General features: G+C 49.0%; 1 protein-coding gene across 1 annotated transcript in view; it reads left to right on the top strand.

Moving 5' to 3' along the window:
- CNGB1 (cyclic nucleotide gated channel subunit beta 1) overlaps positions 1-16,050 on the top strand; it is a 96,911-nt gene that overhangs the window by 38,071 nt on the left and 42,790 nt on the right. The window contains exons 18-19 of the mRNA XM_055100784.2: positions 6,593-6,755; positions 15,113-15,220. Of these exons, the coding sequence (XP_054956759.2) occupies positions 6,593-6,755; positions 15,113-15,220 (271 nt within the window). The remainder of the gene's footprint in view (positions 1-6,592; positions 6,756-15,112; positions 15,221-16,050) is intronic.

Here is a 16,050-nt window from a genome sequence, read left to right as displayed (position 1 = left end):
AAACTGTGGCTGGCACTGAGGGAGGAGTCAATATTGGGACGAGGATGTGTCCCGGCCAGCGAATGGTTGAAATGGGACTGGACCCAGGTGTCCTAACCCTGGGTGTCCTGAGCTTGCTCCCTACTTGGTCTTTGAAAAGTGTTCTCTGTTAACTTCAACACATATTTATAGGAATTCCTACTAAGTCCAGGCCTGGGGCTGGGTCCCCACATGGATGAAAAAGACCAGGAGCAAACAGGTGCAGGCTTGGTTCAGTGGGGTGGGTTCTGCCCCTTCCCAGGTGATTTGGAAGCAGGTGGTCTGGGACCCACACTCTGAGAAATGCTGAGGCATAGCCATTTGCACTCAAAAGTATGGACCTAGACCCAGCAGCTTTGGTGTAACCCAGGAGCTGGTTAGAAATGAGTAACTTGGGCCGCGATCCAGACCTGCTAAATCAGACTCCTCATGGTAACAAGATCTCCTGGTGATTTGTCTGCACATTTGTGTTTGAGGGGCAATCGCCTTGAGCCCTGGTCCTCAAACCTGACAGCCCATTGGAATCACCTGGGGAGATTTAAAAATTCCTGCTGCCAGGCCTCATCCCAGCCATTAAGTCAGAATCTCTGGGAATGGGCCTGGGTAACAGAAATTGTCAAACCTTCCCAGGTGATTCCAATGCACAGCCCAGTTGGGGAACCAGGGCCGTAGGAAGAGTTACTGCTTCTGGTTGGAAGTGAAATTAGTTGACCTCCAGGGCTGCTTTGGACTGGAAAATTCTACCAGGCTAAGAATGTTCGAGTCCTGGGTTTCTTGGGTCTAAGAATCTGAGATTCTGTGAGTTCTGGGTTATTGGATTCTAATATTTTTGGGAAATGCTGCCGGTGGTTGGTAAGCGGAGGGAGCATGAGAAGTTGGGGGTCTCCTGGGCTGTCTCTCGGTGCTCCTGGGTGGGCCAGCCACATGACCTGATGATACATTAGACGTTGAACTCCAGGGACAAGAGTGATGCTTCTGGCTTTGGGTAGCACCGCTGAAAATGCAGGTAGGCACCAGGCTGGTTGTGTTAGGCTGGTGGGAGGACCCCCACCTATTGTCTCCCCCAACTCTGTGCTCCTAATTGCAGTCCCCAGGGTCACGCCTCTGCCTGAGACTCTGGCCCCAGCACCATGGCTACACCATGTCAGAACATGGAGCTGAATCGCCTAGTCCAGGACCAGCTACCTGGCCAGGTGGCCTCTGCCTCTGCCCTCCAAAACCTGGTAGAGCATCTCCCTAATGTGCCCAGCTACCGCGTCCCAATCACCCGCATCCCTGTCCTCACCTCCCGGAGAACCACCTTGTCCAACTCCAGCTTCGCCAAGGAGACCAGGAGCTCCATCCGCCAACTAGGTAGCCCGATCTTGCCCACCCAGCATTCTCATATCTGTGGCGTGTGCTTCTGCATGGCTGGGGCTGTCTTCCTGCCTGGGTGCTGTGGTCATAGTGTGGACCACTAGTTGCTTATGGAAAACCATCTCCTCTTCCTCTGCCAATCAATACCTTCATCCTGCTTTGTGGTAGTGACTTGAGGGGTTTTAGCCCCCTTCTCTTTATGCCTAAAATTCCACCACAATTAGCAATTCATTTATTTTTGTCTCTCTCTTTCTCTTCCTCTTTCTTTCTTTTCTTTTTTTTTTTTGTTTTTTGAGACAGAGTCTCTCTCTGTCACCCAGGCTGGAATGCAGTGACATGATCTCAGTTCACTGCAACCTCTGCCTCCCAGCAATTCTTGTGCCTCAGCCTCCCGAGTAGCTGGGATTACAGGCATATGCCATCACGCCTGACTACTTTTTGTATTTTAGTAGAGACGGGGTTTTGCTATGTTGGCCAGGCTGGTCTCAAACTCCTGATATCAAATGATCTGCCCACCTCGGCCTCCCAAAGTGCTGGGATTACAGGCATAAGCCACTGTGCCTGGCCAGCAATTCATTTCTTTGGGTTAAACATATATTCCTTTCTTTAGGCACATTGTTTTTATACAGGTAATCATTCACACCTTAGTTTAAACAAGTCACTTGCTCAGATCTCTAGGCCAAGAGGCTTGGACAGGGAGTCTGGGATCGGAGTGGAGGGGAGTGAAAGGAGGGAAATGGAATAGAAGAGTAATGTGGGTGCTGATTGCAGACAGAACCCACTGACCTTGACAGTTTGCTGCTCAGCAAATTCCATTTCAGGAAAGAAGCTCCAGGTGCAGATAGTCATCCTCAGAGGCTAGGGTGGAGGGAGGGCTGTCTGGATCCATTGATTGTGACAAGGTCCCCGTAGTGGCCTTTGGGCTGCTACTGCTCACTGCCTGATGACAAAGAGTTCAGGAACATACTGGCACCCTGGACTAACCCCTGTCACTTTCTGACTTAACCCAAGCCAGACATGCCTGCTTGCCCTTTTGATTGGCTTGTTTGTTTATTTGTGGTTGACACGGTGCAGAGCTGCCTCTGAGATCAGTCCAGCCAGGCAGGACAGAACATTTCACGGGAAGACGTCCACTGTTGTCCTTCTCTCCTCTCCCTGGCTTGAGGTGGGCACAGAGAGGAGATGAGGTGGCATGGAGGTCATCCAACAGTAAGGGGTGCCACCCCGGCCTCCATCTTCTGGTAGGCAAGCCTTGAATCTACTACTCCAAAGCAGCCCACCCCTATCATTGAGGATGCTGAATTGCTTAAAAAAAAAAAGAAAAAGGAAACAAAACAAAAAGACCCCAAAGCATCCCCCAGCTCCCACCGCCACAGGCCACTCCCTGATAACTGCTAAATCTGTACCAATTCTATTTTTTTTTTGCGGGGGGGGGAATGGAGTCTTGCTCTGTTGCTCGGGCTGGAGTGCGGTGGCACCATCTCGGCTCACTGCAACATCCGCCTCCCGAGTAGCTGGGACCACAGGTGTGTGCCACCTTTCCGGGCTAATTTTTGTATTTTTAGTAGAGACAGGGTTTTGCCATGTTGGTCAGGCTGGTCTTGAACTCCTGACCTCAGGTGATTTGCCCACCTCAGCCTCCCAAAGTGCTGGGATTACAGGCATGAGCCACTGTGCCCGGCCTCAACTCTAATTTTATTTGCTTACTATTTTTCTTTCAGTGGATTCTCTTTTTTATTTAATTAAGTATATTTAAATAGGAAAACTTTATTACTATTCAAATGGAAAACCAGCATTGCTTGCCATAAACAGAGGCATAAATAAAAATAACCTCAAATACACTGAAAACACAATGGTGTTGCTGTTTTCTAATGAGACGGATGGGCCTGCTGCAGGCTCGAAGCTGGGCCTGCTCTGTTAGCCACAAGTGGGATTAGGCTGTGTGAGAGAGGCTCTAAGGCCACAGTAGCACCGACCCGAGACTTCCTCTCTGGGTATTCACTAAAAGAGGGTGTAACTTTTTTTTTTTTTTTTTTGAGATGGAGTCTTGCTCTGTTGCCCAGGCTGGAGTGCAGTGGCGCGATCTTGGCTCACTGCAACCACTGCTGCTTTTTTTTTTTTTTTTTTTTTTTTTTTTTGAGACGGAATCTAGCTTTGCCACCCAGGCTGAAGTGCAGTGGCGCGACCTCAGCTCACTGCAAGCTCCGCCTCCCGGGTTCACGCCATTCTCCTGTCTCAGCCTCCTGAGCAGCTGGGATTATAGGCACATGCCTCCAGGCCTGGGGAATTTTTGTATTTTTAGTAGAGATGGAGTTTCTCCATGTTGGCCAGGCTGGCCTCAAACTCCTGACTTCAGGTCATCCTCCTGCCTCAGCCTCCCAAAGTGCTGGAATTACAGGCGTGAGCTGCTGTGCCCGACCAGGAGTAACATTCTTATTCTAGGTTATCCTTTGCCTTGTCTGTACCATCTGAGATCATCTCGTGTCCTCCCCAGTCTCTGGGAGCCCCACACTTGGGAAAATGTTCCCGGGGACACATTGACACAGGGGGCTGATCTAGCTGTGCTAGAGTACATGATGATTCTAGATGCTACAGACAAGGTAATGAGAAGCTGTAGTAAGAACATTACTTCCATTTTATTTTATTTTTTATTATTTTGTGAGACAGGGTCTCGCTCTTTTGCCGAGGCTGGAGTATAGTAGGCGTGATCTTGACTCATTGCAGGTTCTACCTCCCAGGTTCAACCTATCCTCCAACCTCAGCCTCCCAAGTAGCTGGAACACTGTGACCAGCCGATTTTTGAATTTTTTTGTAGAGGTGGGGTTTTGCTATGTTGCTCAGGCTGCTCTTGAACTTAGGGGATCCTTCCACCTCAGCCTTCCAAAGTGCTGGGATTACAGGCATGAGCAACTGTGCCTGGCCCCCTTTACATTTTTAACAACTTCTCCATTCCTGCTCATCCTCTTCTCCAGAGGATTTAGGGTTCACTCCATTAAACTATAGAGTAAGTGTAAGCAATTTAACAGAGTGCCGGCTTTTCTTATAAAGGCCATTTGAAAAAAAGCCCATATCGGCTGGGTGCGGTGGCTCATGCCTGTAATCCCAGCACTTTGGGAGGCCGAGGCCGGCAGATCACCTGAGATCAGGAGTTCAAGACCAGCCTGGACAACATGGTGAAACCCCGTCTCCACTAAAAATACAAAAATTAGCCAGGCGTGGTGTCAGGGGCCTGTAATCCCAGCTACTCAGGAGTCTGAGGCAGGAGAATGGCTTAAACCTGGGAGGCAGAGGTTGCAGTGAGCCGAGATCACACCACTATACTCCAGCCTAGGCGACAGAGCGAGACTCCATCTCAAAAAAAAAAAAAAAAAAAAAAAAGAAAAGAAAAGAAAGAAAAAGAAACAAAAAGCACATATATAATTATTTCAAAATCTCCCTGCTTCCCGCTTTTGGGGGGTGTATCCCTGCCTGCCTTGCTGGTGCCCACACCTGTGCCCAGCTGCTATTGGGTAGACCCCCCTAGGTGTAGGGGAGAAGGAGGAATACTATCCCAGCCTCTCAGTATCCTCTGAGCTTGGACTTGGGGCAGACCTGTCCCTGCAGTCCCTGAGGTGGGTGATGGAGCCCAAGGTAGGGCCACGTCCAGGCTCCCTGGAGAGGACCTGATTCTCAGAATGTGGGACACAGTACAGGGCCTGTCAGAGGTCCAGAGTCAGGCTAGCTGATGAATTTGGGGGCCCCTGGCATGTACAAGAACAAGGACATAACCAAGCAGTTATCCAAATAGGGAGTAGCACACACTACACAGTCTGTTACCCTTGATTGGAGGGACCCTGCAAATGTCTCCATTTGATGCTCTTCAAGAATGTGAGGCCAGCCGGGCCCAGTGGCTCACGCCTGTAATCCCAGCACTTTGGGAGGCCAAGGTAGGTGGATCACCTGAGCTCAGGAGTTCGAGACCAGCCTGGGCAACATGGTGAGACCTCATCTCTACACAAACACAAAAATTAGCCGAGCATGGTGGTGTGCGTCTGTGGTCCCAGCTACTTGGGAGGCTGCCGGGAAGATCACTTGAGCCTGGGAGGCAGAGGTTGCAGGAGGCAGAGGTTGCAGTGAGCTGCAATCGTGCCACTGCACTCCAGCCTGGGTGACAGAGTGAGACCCGCCCCCCCCTTCTCAAAAGCAAACAAAATAATTTTTAAAAAGAATGTGAGGACTTGGCTGGGTGCAGTGGCTCACACCTGTAATCCCAGCAACTTTGGGAGGCTGAGGCAGGTGGATCACAAGGTCAGGAGATCGAGACCATCCTGGCTAACACGGTGAAACCCGGTCTCTACTAAAAATACAAAAAATTAGCCAGGCGTGGTGGCAGGTGCCTGTATTCGCAGCTAATTGGGAGGCTGAGGCAGGAGAATGGCATGAACCCTGGGAGGCGGAGCTTGCAATGAGCCGAGACTGTGCCACTGCACTCCAACCTGGGTGACAGAGCAAGACTCTGTCTCAAAAAAACAAAACAAAACAAAACAAAAACTAGCCGGGCGTGGTGGCGGGAGCCTGTAGTCCCAGCTACTCGGGAGGCTGAGGCAGGAGAATGGCATGAACCCAGGAGAAGGAGCTTGGGGTGAACTGAGATTGCACCACTGCACTCCAGCCTGGGAGACAGAGCAAGACTCTGACTCAAAAAACAACAAAAAAAGAATCTTTAAGAATGTGAGTACTTGTGCCTTCTGGCTCCTCCCCACAGGCCTGGGAAGGCATGGTCACCCTAACTTGGGGTGGGGAAACTGAAGCTCAGAGAGGGGAAGCAGCTGACTCAGGCTGTGCTAGGCCAGGCGCCAGGACTCTGGCTCCCCTGTGTCCTCTCTGGGGGCTGCCACTGCCTCAGCTCTTGGAGCTTGCTCAAGTGCAGGGAAACCAAACTGGGCTTTGAGAGCTAGGAGAGCTGGGCTCCAGGCTGTGTAGGGGAGCTCCCGTGGTTTCTGTGGCTTTGTGGCTTCTTTCGTGGCTCCTGGGCTGGTGGCTGTGACCCTCAGAGGACCCCAGGCACCACGTTCCTGCACCCCCTGCATGGAGCTTTTCTGTGTGCACCATTGGGAAGTGAAGCTATCAGAGTCCCCTCCAAACATGCTTTCTCTGGTTTTCTTCAAGAACACAGCCGGACTCCTGGGACCCGGCTTTTGTCTCTCTCTGACTTTCTCCTCTCCTTCCTCTCCCCCAGTGCCTGCCACGAAACAGCACCCAGAAGTGCAGGTGGAAGATACCGATGCTGATAGCTGCCCCCTCATGGCAGAAGAGAATCCACCCTCAACCGTGTTGCCGCCACCATCTCCTGCCAAATCAGACACCCTCATAGTCCCAAGCTCAGCCTCGGGGACACACAGGTTACCTTTTATGCTTCTCTTGGGCTTTTCTCGGCACTGTGCCACCTGTTTATTTGGCAGATAAAGAGACTGAGGCCAGAGGGAGAAGCAGCTGGACTAAAATCACACAGCGAGTTGGTGTCAGAAGTGGGACTATGATGCCCCTTCCTCGTTTTCCTAACTCCTGAATTAGGTCTCTTATAAAAGCTCTCATGGGAGGCCCTGTCCCAAATGCCCTCAGCTATAAGTTAGAAGGAGTAATATAATAAATAATATAGTAATAGCGAGGCACGGTGGCTACTGCCTGTAATGCCAGCACTTTGTGAGGCTGAGGTGGGTGGATCATTTGAGGCCAGGAGTTTAAGACCAGCCTGGCCAACATAGCGAAACCCCGTCTTTCCTAAAAATACAAAAAAATTAGCTAGGCATAGTGGTGCACTCCTGTAATCCCAGCTACTCGGGAGGCTGAGGCATGAGAATTGCTTGAGCCTGGGATGTGGCAGTGAACTGAGATCGTGCCATTGCACTGCAGCCTGGGCAACAGAGCAAGACTCTGTCTCAAAAAATAAAAAAAAAAGCTTTTTAAATTTAAAATAAATAAATAATATAGTAATACATAATAAATGTTACAGAATTAATTTCTACCTCCACATTTTATTTTATTTCATTTTTGATAGGATGCTATTTATTAAAACTTGCATATGATTATAACTTACCAAGTCTTTATTTAAAAAAAACTCTTAAATTTTAAGTGTACAGTACAGTATTGTTACCTATATGCACATTATTTACAGCACATCTCTAGAATTTTTCGTCTTGCATGACTGAAGCTCTATACTCATTGAACAGCAACTCCCCATTCTTCCCTTCACCCCCACCCCAGCCCCGGCAGCCACCATTCTACTTTTTCATTCTACTTTCTGTTTCTATGAGCTTGACTACTTTAGATATCTCATATATGTGGAATCATGCAGTATTTATCTTTTTGGGACTGGCTTATTTCTCTTGGCACAATGTCCTTAAGATTCATCCACATTGTAGCATGTGACAGGATTTTCTTCCTTTTTTAAGGCTGAGTAATGTCCCATTGTATGGATAGGCCACATTTTCTTTTCTTTCTTCTTTTATTTTCTTTTCTTTTTTCCTTCCTTCCTTCCCCCTCCCCTTCCCCTCCTCCTTCCCCTATCTCTCCCCTCCCCTCTCTTCTCCTCCCCTTCCCTCCCCTCTCCTGCTTTCTTCCTTTCAGACAAGATCTCTCTCTGTCACCCAGGTTGGAGTGCAGTGGTGTGATATTGGTCCACTGCAGCCTCAACCTCCTGGGCTCAAGCATTTCCCCTTCTCAGCTTCTCGAGTAGCTGGGACTACAGGCACGTGCCACCACCCAGCTAATTTTTTATTTTTTGTAGAGATGGGGTCTTAGTTTGTTGCCAAAGGCTGGTCTCAAACTCCTGAGCTCGAGCAATCCACCTGCCTTAGCCTCCCAAAGTGCCGGAATTACAGGTGTGAGCTGCCAACACAGCCCACATTTTCTTTATTTATCCGTTGATGGACATTTATATTGTTTCCATCTCTTGGCCATTGTGAATAGTGTTACAATGAACATGGGAGTGCAAATATCTCTTTGAGATCCTGATTTTGATTATTTTGGATAAACAACCAGAAGAGGGACTGCTGGATCATATGGCAGTCCTATTTATAATATTTTGAGGAACCACCATTCTGTTTTCCACAGTGACTATACCATTTTTCCTGTTTCTCTACATACTTGTCAATGCTTGTTATTTTCTGTTTTATTTATTTATTTATTTTTGGATCATGGATATCTTAACAGGTGTGAGGGGGTATCTCAGTGTGGTTTTGATTTGCATTTCTCTGATTATATGGTTTGGCTCTGTGTCCCCACCCAAATCTCCTCTCGAATTTTAATCCCCATGTGTCAAGGGACGGACCTGGTGGGAGGTGAATGGATCATGGGGCTGGTTTTCCCCATGCTGTTCTCATGACAGTGAGTTCTCACGAGATCCAATGGTTTAAAACTGTGGCACTTCTGGCATTTAAAAGTGTGTGGCCCCTCCGCATTTGCTCTTTCTCTCTCTCCTGCTCTGTCATGGGAAGATGTACCTGTTTCCATCTGCCTTCCGCCATGATTGTTTGTTTCCTGAGGCCTCCCGGTTATATTTCCTGTTAAGCCTGTGGTACTGTGAGTCAATTAAACCTCTTTTCCTTATAAATTAAAAAGAAAAAGTCTCTCTCTCTCTCTCTCCCTCTCTCTCTTTCCCTCTCTCCCTCTCTCTCTCTCTCTCACTGCTGTGTAAGATGTGCCTTGCTTCCCCTTTGCCTTCCTCCATGATTGTAAGTTTCCTGAGGCTTCCCCAGCCACGTGGAACTGTGAGTCACTTAAACCTCTTTCCTTTGTAAATTATCCAGTCTCAGGTAGTCCTTTATAGCAGTGTGAAAATGGACTAATACACCCAACGATTAGTGATGTTGAGTAGCTTTTCATATTCCTGCCAGCCATTTGTATGTCTTCTTTGGAGAAATGTCTATTCGAGTTCTTTGCCTATTTTTTAGTTAGGTAATGTGTTTGTTTGTTTTCATATTGAGGTGTAGGAGTTTCTTTTATTTATCAAATATATAATTTTCAAAGATTTTCTCCCATTCTGCAGGCTTTCTTTTCACTGTTGTTTCCTTCTATGCAGAAGTTTTTAGATGGAGATAATCCCACTTGTCTATGTTTTGCTTTTGTTACCTGTGCTTTCAGTGTCATCTACCCATTGTATTATTAGACAATATAATGTGGGCTGGGCATAGTGGCTCATGCCTATAATCCCAGCACTTTGGGAGGCGGAGGCAGATGGATCACCTGAGGTCAGGGGTTTGAGACCAGCCTGGCCAACATGGAAAAACCCTGTCTCTACTAAAAAATACAAAAATTAGCTGGGCATGGTGGCACATGCCTATAGTCCCAGCTACTAAGGAGGCTGAGGCAGGAGAATCGTTTGAACCTGCGAGGCAGCGGTTGCAGTGAGCCAAGATCATGCCATTGCACTCCAGCCTGGGTGACAGAGTGAGACTCTGTCTGAAGAAAAAAAAAAGATAATAGATAATATAATGGAAACACCACAGAACACTAGAAAAATAATCATCTACAATCCCACCACCCAAGATGGTGTTTTTACTGCTCTGCATTCTCCTCTATGCCTTGGTTAGGCCCATGGTCTTGAATGGTTTTAATTGGAGGAGGGATCCAGTTTACGGTGCTGTCTCATTCCATGAACCCTTTTCCATATTGCTGGGCTGTCTCCTTAATGCTCACTTATGATGGCTGTTGGGTATTCCTCCCCCTCCATGTGCCGGAATGAACTTAACAAATCCCCTCTTGTTGGGCCCTATCCATAATGGCACCATGATCACGTGTTTGGTCTTCCGCTCTCTGCCCTTAGGCTCCTTTCTCAAGAGTGACACTCTTAGTCAAGGTGGTGCACATTTTTACACCTCTTCAGATAAATTTGTTGCTGAGTGGTTAGAGCTGCTTTTGGACAACTCAAGCCAGGTGCCTGGGAGAAGGCTGTGTGTACAGCTGGAGGCAAACTGCCAAGGGCAGGACACTGCTTTATAAGCTAAAGGAGGCTGTCTGTGCCTCTTCTGCACTGGCTGGATGTAGAGATGGTTCTTTCTTCTTAGTTAATTTTTGCTCTCATCCATGAGCTCCTGAGTAATTGCTCAGCTGAGGTCAGAAGGCTCAGAGTGGAGATGGCTAGGTGTAGCAAACTGAGGGCTGTGAGGTCTTAACACAGAGAACAGAGACACAGTTTCACTGAGCCTTGGGGTACAGCTCACAGCTTCATCAGTTCTTATGTTTAGTTCACTGAAGTATGTACAAAGCCCATTAGGGGATCCAGAAATGGCTCCACTTGTAGACATCTCTCCATTTACCCCTGTTCCCTTTATATGGGCAGGGAAACAATGCAGGCTGGGCTGGGTAGGGGGTGGCATATTTAGGGGAGGGAGGGGACCAAGATCATGTGTGGCTGGAATCTAAGCCTCTGGCTTTCTGCTTGTGAGCTGGGCCTGTGAGGCTCCTCTTGTCCCTGTCATTCATGCATTCGCAAGCATGTACTGAACATCTGTATGTGCTGGGCTCTGCCCTGGGTGCTGGGGATACATGAGGGAGAAGCCTGGCAGGGGCCTGCCCTCATGGGGCTAACATTCTAGAGGGGCCAAGATAGACAATGAACAAGTAACCAAATAAACAAGCAAGTGCCAGGTTGACTGTGACTATGAGAAACAGGGTTGGAAACCTCTACCTGAGCCCAGCCCTGAGAGGGGAGAATTCTGAGGCCTGCCTCTCTGTAGAGGCCGAGGGCGGTGGGGCTGACTGTGAGCAGGGACAGAATGAACATTGGGAGCCAAATAGCCACAGAGGAGCTTGAGCAAGGCCCTCTTTCCAGCTTAAGGCCATGGCTTGGAGTGAATCCCAGAGCACCACTTGTAAGACGTGGGTCTTAAGGCAGGTCATTTAACCTCCCTAGGCCTCCATTTTCCCCGTGTAAGACGAGGAAAGAAACACCACCTGGTTACTAGAATTGTGAGAATTTAACGAGCTACTGCACCCTAAGGTACTGAGCACAGGGCCAGACACAGGCAGTGCTGGGGGACCAGAAGCTGCCAGCTTAGGTCCTCATTCTGGCTTCTCTGGGGCAGCTTGACTTTCGTGGGTTTTGTTTTGTTTTATTTTGTTTTGTTTTGTTTTGTTTTGAGATGGAGTTGTGCTCTTGTTGCCTGTTGCCCAGGCAGGAATGCAATGGTCTCAGCTCACTGCAACCTCTGCCTCCCTGATTCAAGCGATTCTCCTACCTCAGCCTCCCAAGTAGCTGGGATTATAGGTGCCTGCCACCACACCCGGCTAATTTTAGTATTTTTAGTAGAGACGAGGTTTCACCATGTTGGGCAGGCTGGTCTTGAACTCCTGACCTCAAGTGATCTGCCCGCCTCAGCCTCCCAAAGTGTTGGGATTACAGGTGTGAGCCACAGCATCCAGCGGCAGTGTGCACTTTCTAGGCTCAGGAGAGTGCCCTGTGCTGGGTACAGGAGGATGGACTTTGGGTCCCAGCAATGGGGTTTTTGGCCCCAATCTTCTTGTGTGGGGCTGTTCTTGTTAATTACAGTGTGAAAAAAGTGAATCCATGAATTTTGCCGTCCTCGGCGAGTTGGCAGAAGGCAACAGGATCATTTCAGAGCCTTCTGGAATCAAGGTGGATGTCACACATCCCTCCCTCTGGATCCCCCTAGAAATCCTAGTGGTACAATCCTGAGTCAAGATGATGAGGCTGGGGAAGAGCGCTGGCCTAGAACCCTGGCAGACTCAGGTTTGGGTCCCAGTGGAGTGTTGCGTCTGCACTGTGATGGCCTTAGTGACCCCTGCCCCAGTGTCCTCCTGCCCAGCTCTCTGATTGGCCCTCAGGGGCTGGAGTAGAAACCTCTGCTGAGGTGAGCTTCTTGGGAAGATGTGCAGATGTCAGCAGGTTTGGGCAGCTTAGGGCTGGGCCCCAGGGTGTGTTCTCAGAGGCTCCTCCTCTGACACTCCAGCTGGGGAAAGGGTGGAATTTGGGGACTGGCTGGAGTTTTCAGCTTCTGCTGGGAATTGCAGATTAATCACTAAAGATCCTTGTCAGGCTTGGTCCCAAGGTGAAGCTCCCTGCCTGTGGATTCCATTTCTGATCAAACCTCACGGAAATGAAGGCCCTGGTAAAAAGTAATCATGGCCAGGGGCGGTGGCTCATGCCTGTAATCCCAGCACTTTGGGAGGCTGAGGTAGGCAGATCACCTGAGGTCAGGAGTTCGAGACCAGCCTGGCCAATATGGTGAAACCCTGTCTCTACTAAAAATACAAAAATTAGCTGGGCATGGTGGCACCTGCCTGTAATCTCAGCTACTCAAGAGGCTGAGGCAGGAGAATTGCTTGAACCCGGGAGGCAGAGGTTGCAGTGAGCTGAGCTTGCGCCACTGCATTCCAGCCAGGGCAACAGAGTGAGACTCCATCTCAAAAAAAAAAAAAAGTAATCATGAACTTCCCTTGGGAAACCAAGGTCCCAGGACCTATTTTCTGGAAGTCAGCTCCACCATTTTACTTTCACAGAGTCACAGCTAAAGACCGAAGCAAGGCTGCCCTGTGTTCACCAAGGCTGAGGAGAACCCTGCTGAGTGTAGCAATTGCAGCCTGACCTTCACAGCAGGTGCCCAGCCTCTAACCGTTTTCTAGTCCTACCACTCCCAACTTGCATTTTATTTTCATGTCCCCACAGCCAAGTTTCTCTTGCTGATTCAGCTGTGTGTATTACCATGTTATGCCCATTTTTGGTACACTCAGGTTCAATTCTGTATTAGTCTATTCTTGCATTGTTGTAAAGAAATACCTGAGACTGGGTAATTTATAAAGAAAAGAGAGAGGCCGGGTGTGGTGGCTCATGCCTGTTATCCCAGCACTTTGAGGATCCACCCAGCTGAGGCAGGTGGATCACCTGAGGTTGGGAGATCGAGACTAGCCTGGCCAACATGGTGAAACTCCGTCTCTACTAAAAAAAAAAAAAATTAGCTGGTGTGGTGGTGTACACCTATAATCCCAGCTACTTGGGAGGCTGAGGCATGAGAATTGCTTGAACCTGGGAGACGGAGGTTGCAGTGAGCCGAGATCGTGCCACTGCACTCCAGCCTGGGTGACAGAGCAAGACTCCATCTCAAATGAATAAATAAATAAAATACTAAAAAATAAAGAAAAGAGATTTAATTGGGTCATTGTTCCACAGACTGTACAGGCAGCATGGCAGTATCTACTTCTGGGGAGGCCTCAGGGAGCTTGTACTCATGGTGGAAGGCAAAAGAAACAGGCTCTCACATGGCAGGAGCAGGACTGAGAGAGAGTGGGGAGGTGCTACACACTTTTAAACAATCAGATTTCATGAGAATTCACTCACTATACAGTACCAAGGGGGGATGGTGCTAAACCATTATGAGAACTCCGCCCCCATGATCTAATCACCTCCACCAAGCCCCACCGCCAACACTGGGGATTACAATTCAACAAGAGATTTGGTGCGGTCACAGAGCCAAAACCACGTCAAGTCCTAAACTCTCATCTTCATGCTACTGACTGATCTGATGCTCATCCTGATGTGCTTTCATGTGTGACATGCATACCCATGTCCCCAGACTCTTGGTTTCATGTGCTAACACTCAGCCTTCTGTGTTTTAAATGCTAATGGAAATCATTAATAATGACCATTCTTCTCCACCAGGACTTCATTCATGGACATATGAAATGCTCTTCCTATTGGTAGATATTGGCCTGGGCGGAGTCCTCCAAACACAATCTTTGTGTTTCTGCATCAGTTAGTTCTACTCTATCTTAAAGAGGATTCTTTCTCTAACACTGGAGCTTGGTTTCTTGGTGGTATTAAGGAATTTCTCTCTCTTGATCTTTTTTCCTCTTTCCCAGGCTTTTGCGTTTCTCAGTAAACCAATTCATTCTCACTGCTGGGACAGAGGGTGGGAAAATCCAGAGAGTTAGCCCCTAAGATACCAACATAAAATAGTGTCAAAATCACCTCTTCCACCAAGTCAGACACCCAGGCTCCAACCTGCTGATGTCAGGCCAGAGGCAGGTTGGGCAAGAACCTTCTTGTCTCTGAAATTCAGGTGGATTTCAGATCTAGACACCATAAGCCAAGACACTAATGGCTCAAGAATGAGGTACTCCATGGCAGACTTGGACTTCCTGACTGATGGAGGACCCCAGGATCATTTAGTCCTCATTCTTCAGATAGGGAGCCTGGGGCTCAGGAGGGGATGGGACTTACCTAAGGTCACACGGTAAGGTGGAGACTGGATTCCATGGCTTCTCTGATAGCTGAAAAGGTGGTGTGATAGAGAGTAGAGGGGAATGAGGTGGGTGACTTTAGACAGGGAGCAGGAGAGGGGAAGGAAGTTGAAACTGAGAACTAAGTGATAAGTATCTCATTTACTTGGGTAGATTTAATCCCATTTTACAGAGGGGGAAACTGAAGTAACTCAGCATGTTTTGGTAATTTGCTGAGGCCACACACAGGTAAGAGGTAGGACTGGGGTGCAATACCAATGCTGTTACCTTTAGGCCAAGCCATTTAACAGATGGGAAGACTGAGGTCTAGAGAGTGGCTATGCCCCTCTCTTCTGCCGTTTTCCCTCCCTCCAGGCAAATGAGGACTCAGAAGTTCATGCTCCGCCCCCCATCCTCTATCTAGGAATTGGCTCTAGATGATCTTTAGGGATCAAAGTCATGACACTTCTCCCTGGGGCCTCTGCCTTTGCTGAAGGCCCCTTCCACATCTGTGTCTTTGCAGGAAGAAGCTGCCCTCTGAGGATGATGAGGCTGAAGAGCTCAAGGCGTTGTCACCAGCAGAGTCCCCAGTGGTTGCCTGGTCTGACCCCACCACCCCGAAGGACACTGAGTGAGACCCCTCTGGGGTCTCAGAAAGTTGAAAGACTAGGGGGAGGGTGGGGGATGTGGGGGGGCTAGTGTGGATGCTTTTAGAACCTTCTACCGCAAGGCAGACTTTGCCAGTGGCTTCCGAGCAGTAAGTCAGGATCGGTCTCCTGCCCAGGCTGCTTCTGGCTGGCCCAGGAGTCCTGTAAAATCCAGTGGGCTCAATCTCTGGGCCCAGCTGTGTCCACGGCCAGCAGTGCTCAGAGAGGGAGGGATCTCTAGGCAGAGGTCCCCTTGTGAAGGAGAGGCTGAGGGGAGCTGCCTGCAGGGCTCCTGCCGCTGAACTTCTGAAAGGTCAGTGGGGACAGGGAGGACCACCAGGATCTCCAGTGGGTTCTGCCCTGGGGAGTTTGTGAAAAAAGAAAAAAAAAAGATTCTCTGGCCCTACCTGGCTGCACTGGATCAGAGCTGCAGACAGTAGGCCTGGGGAGTTCACATTTTCCAAACTCCCCAGGGGATGTGGTGCAGCTGGCCTGCAGAACAATGTTTAGAAACCACTATGATGACGGCCAGGCGTGGTGGCTCACGCCTGTAATCCCAGCACTTTGGAAGGCTGGGGTGGGCAGATCACCTGATGTCAGGAGTTCGAGACTAGCCTGACCAACATGGTGAAACCCTGTCTCTAATAAAAATACAAAAATTAGCCGGGCGTGGTGGCACGTGCCTGTAATCCCAGCTACCTGGGAGGCTGAGACAGGAGAATCACTTGAACCTGGGAGGTAGAGGTTGCAGTGAGCTGAGATCACACCTCTGCACTCCAGCCTGGGTGACAAGAGCAATACCTCATCTCAAAAA

Source organism: Pan paniscus, chromosome 18, assembly GCF_029289425.2.
Source record: "Pan paniscus chromosome 18, NHGRI_mPanPan1-v2.0_pri, whole genome shotgun sequence".
NCBI lineage: Eukaryota > Metazoa > Chordata > Mammalia > Primates > Hominidae > Pan > Pan paniscus.
This window is presented reverse-complemented; position numbering and strand designations above follow the sequence as displayed.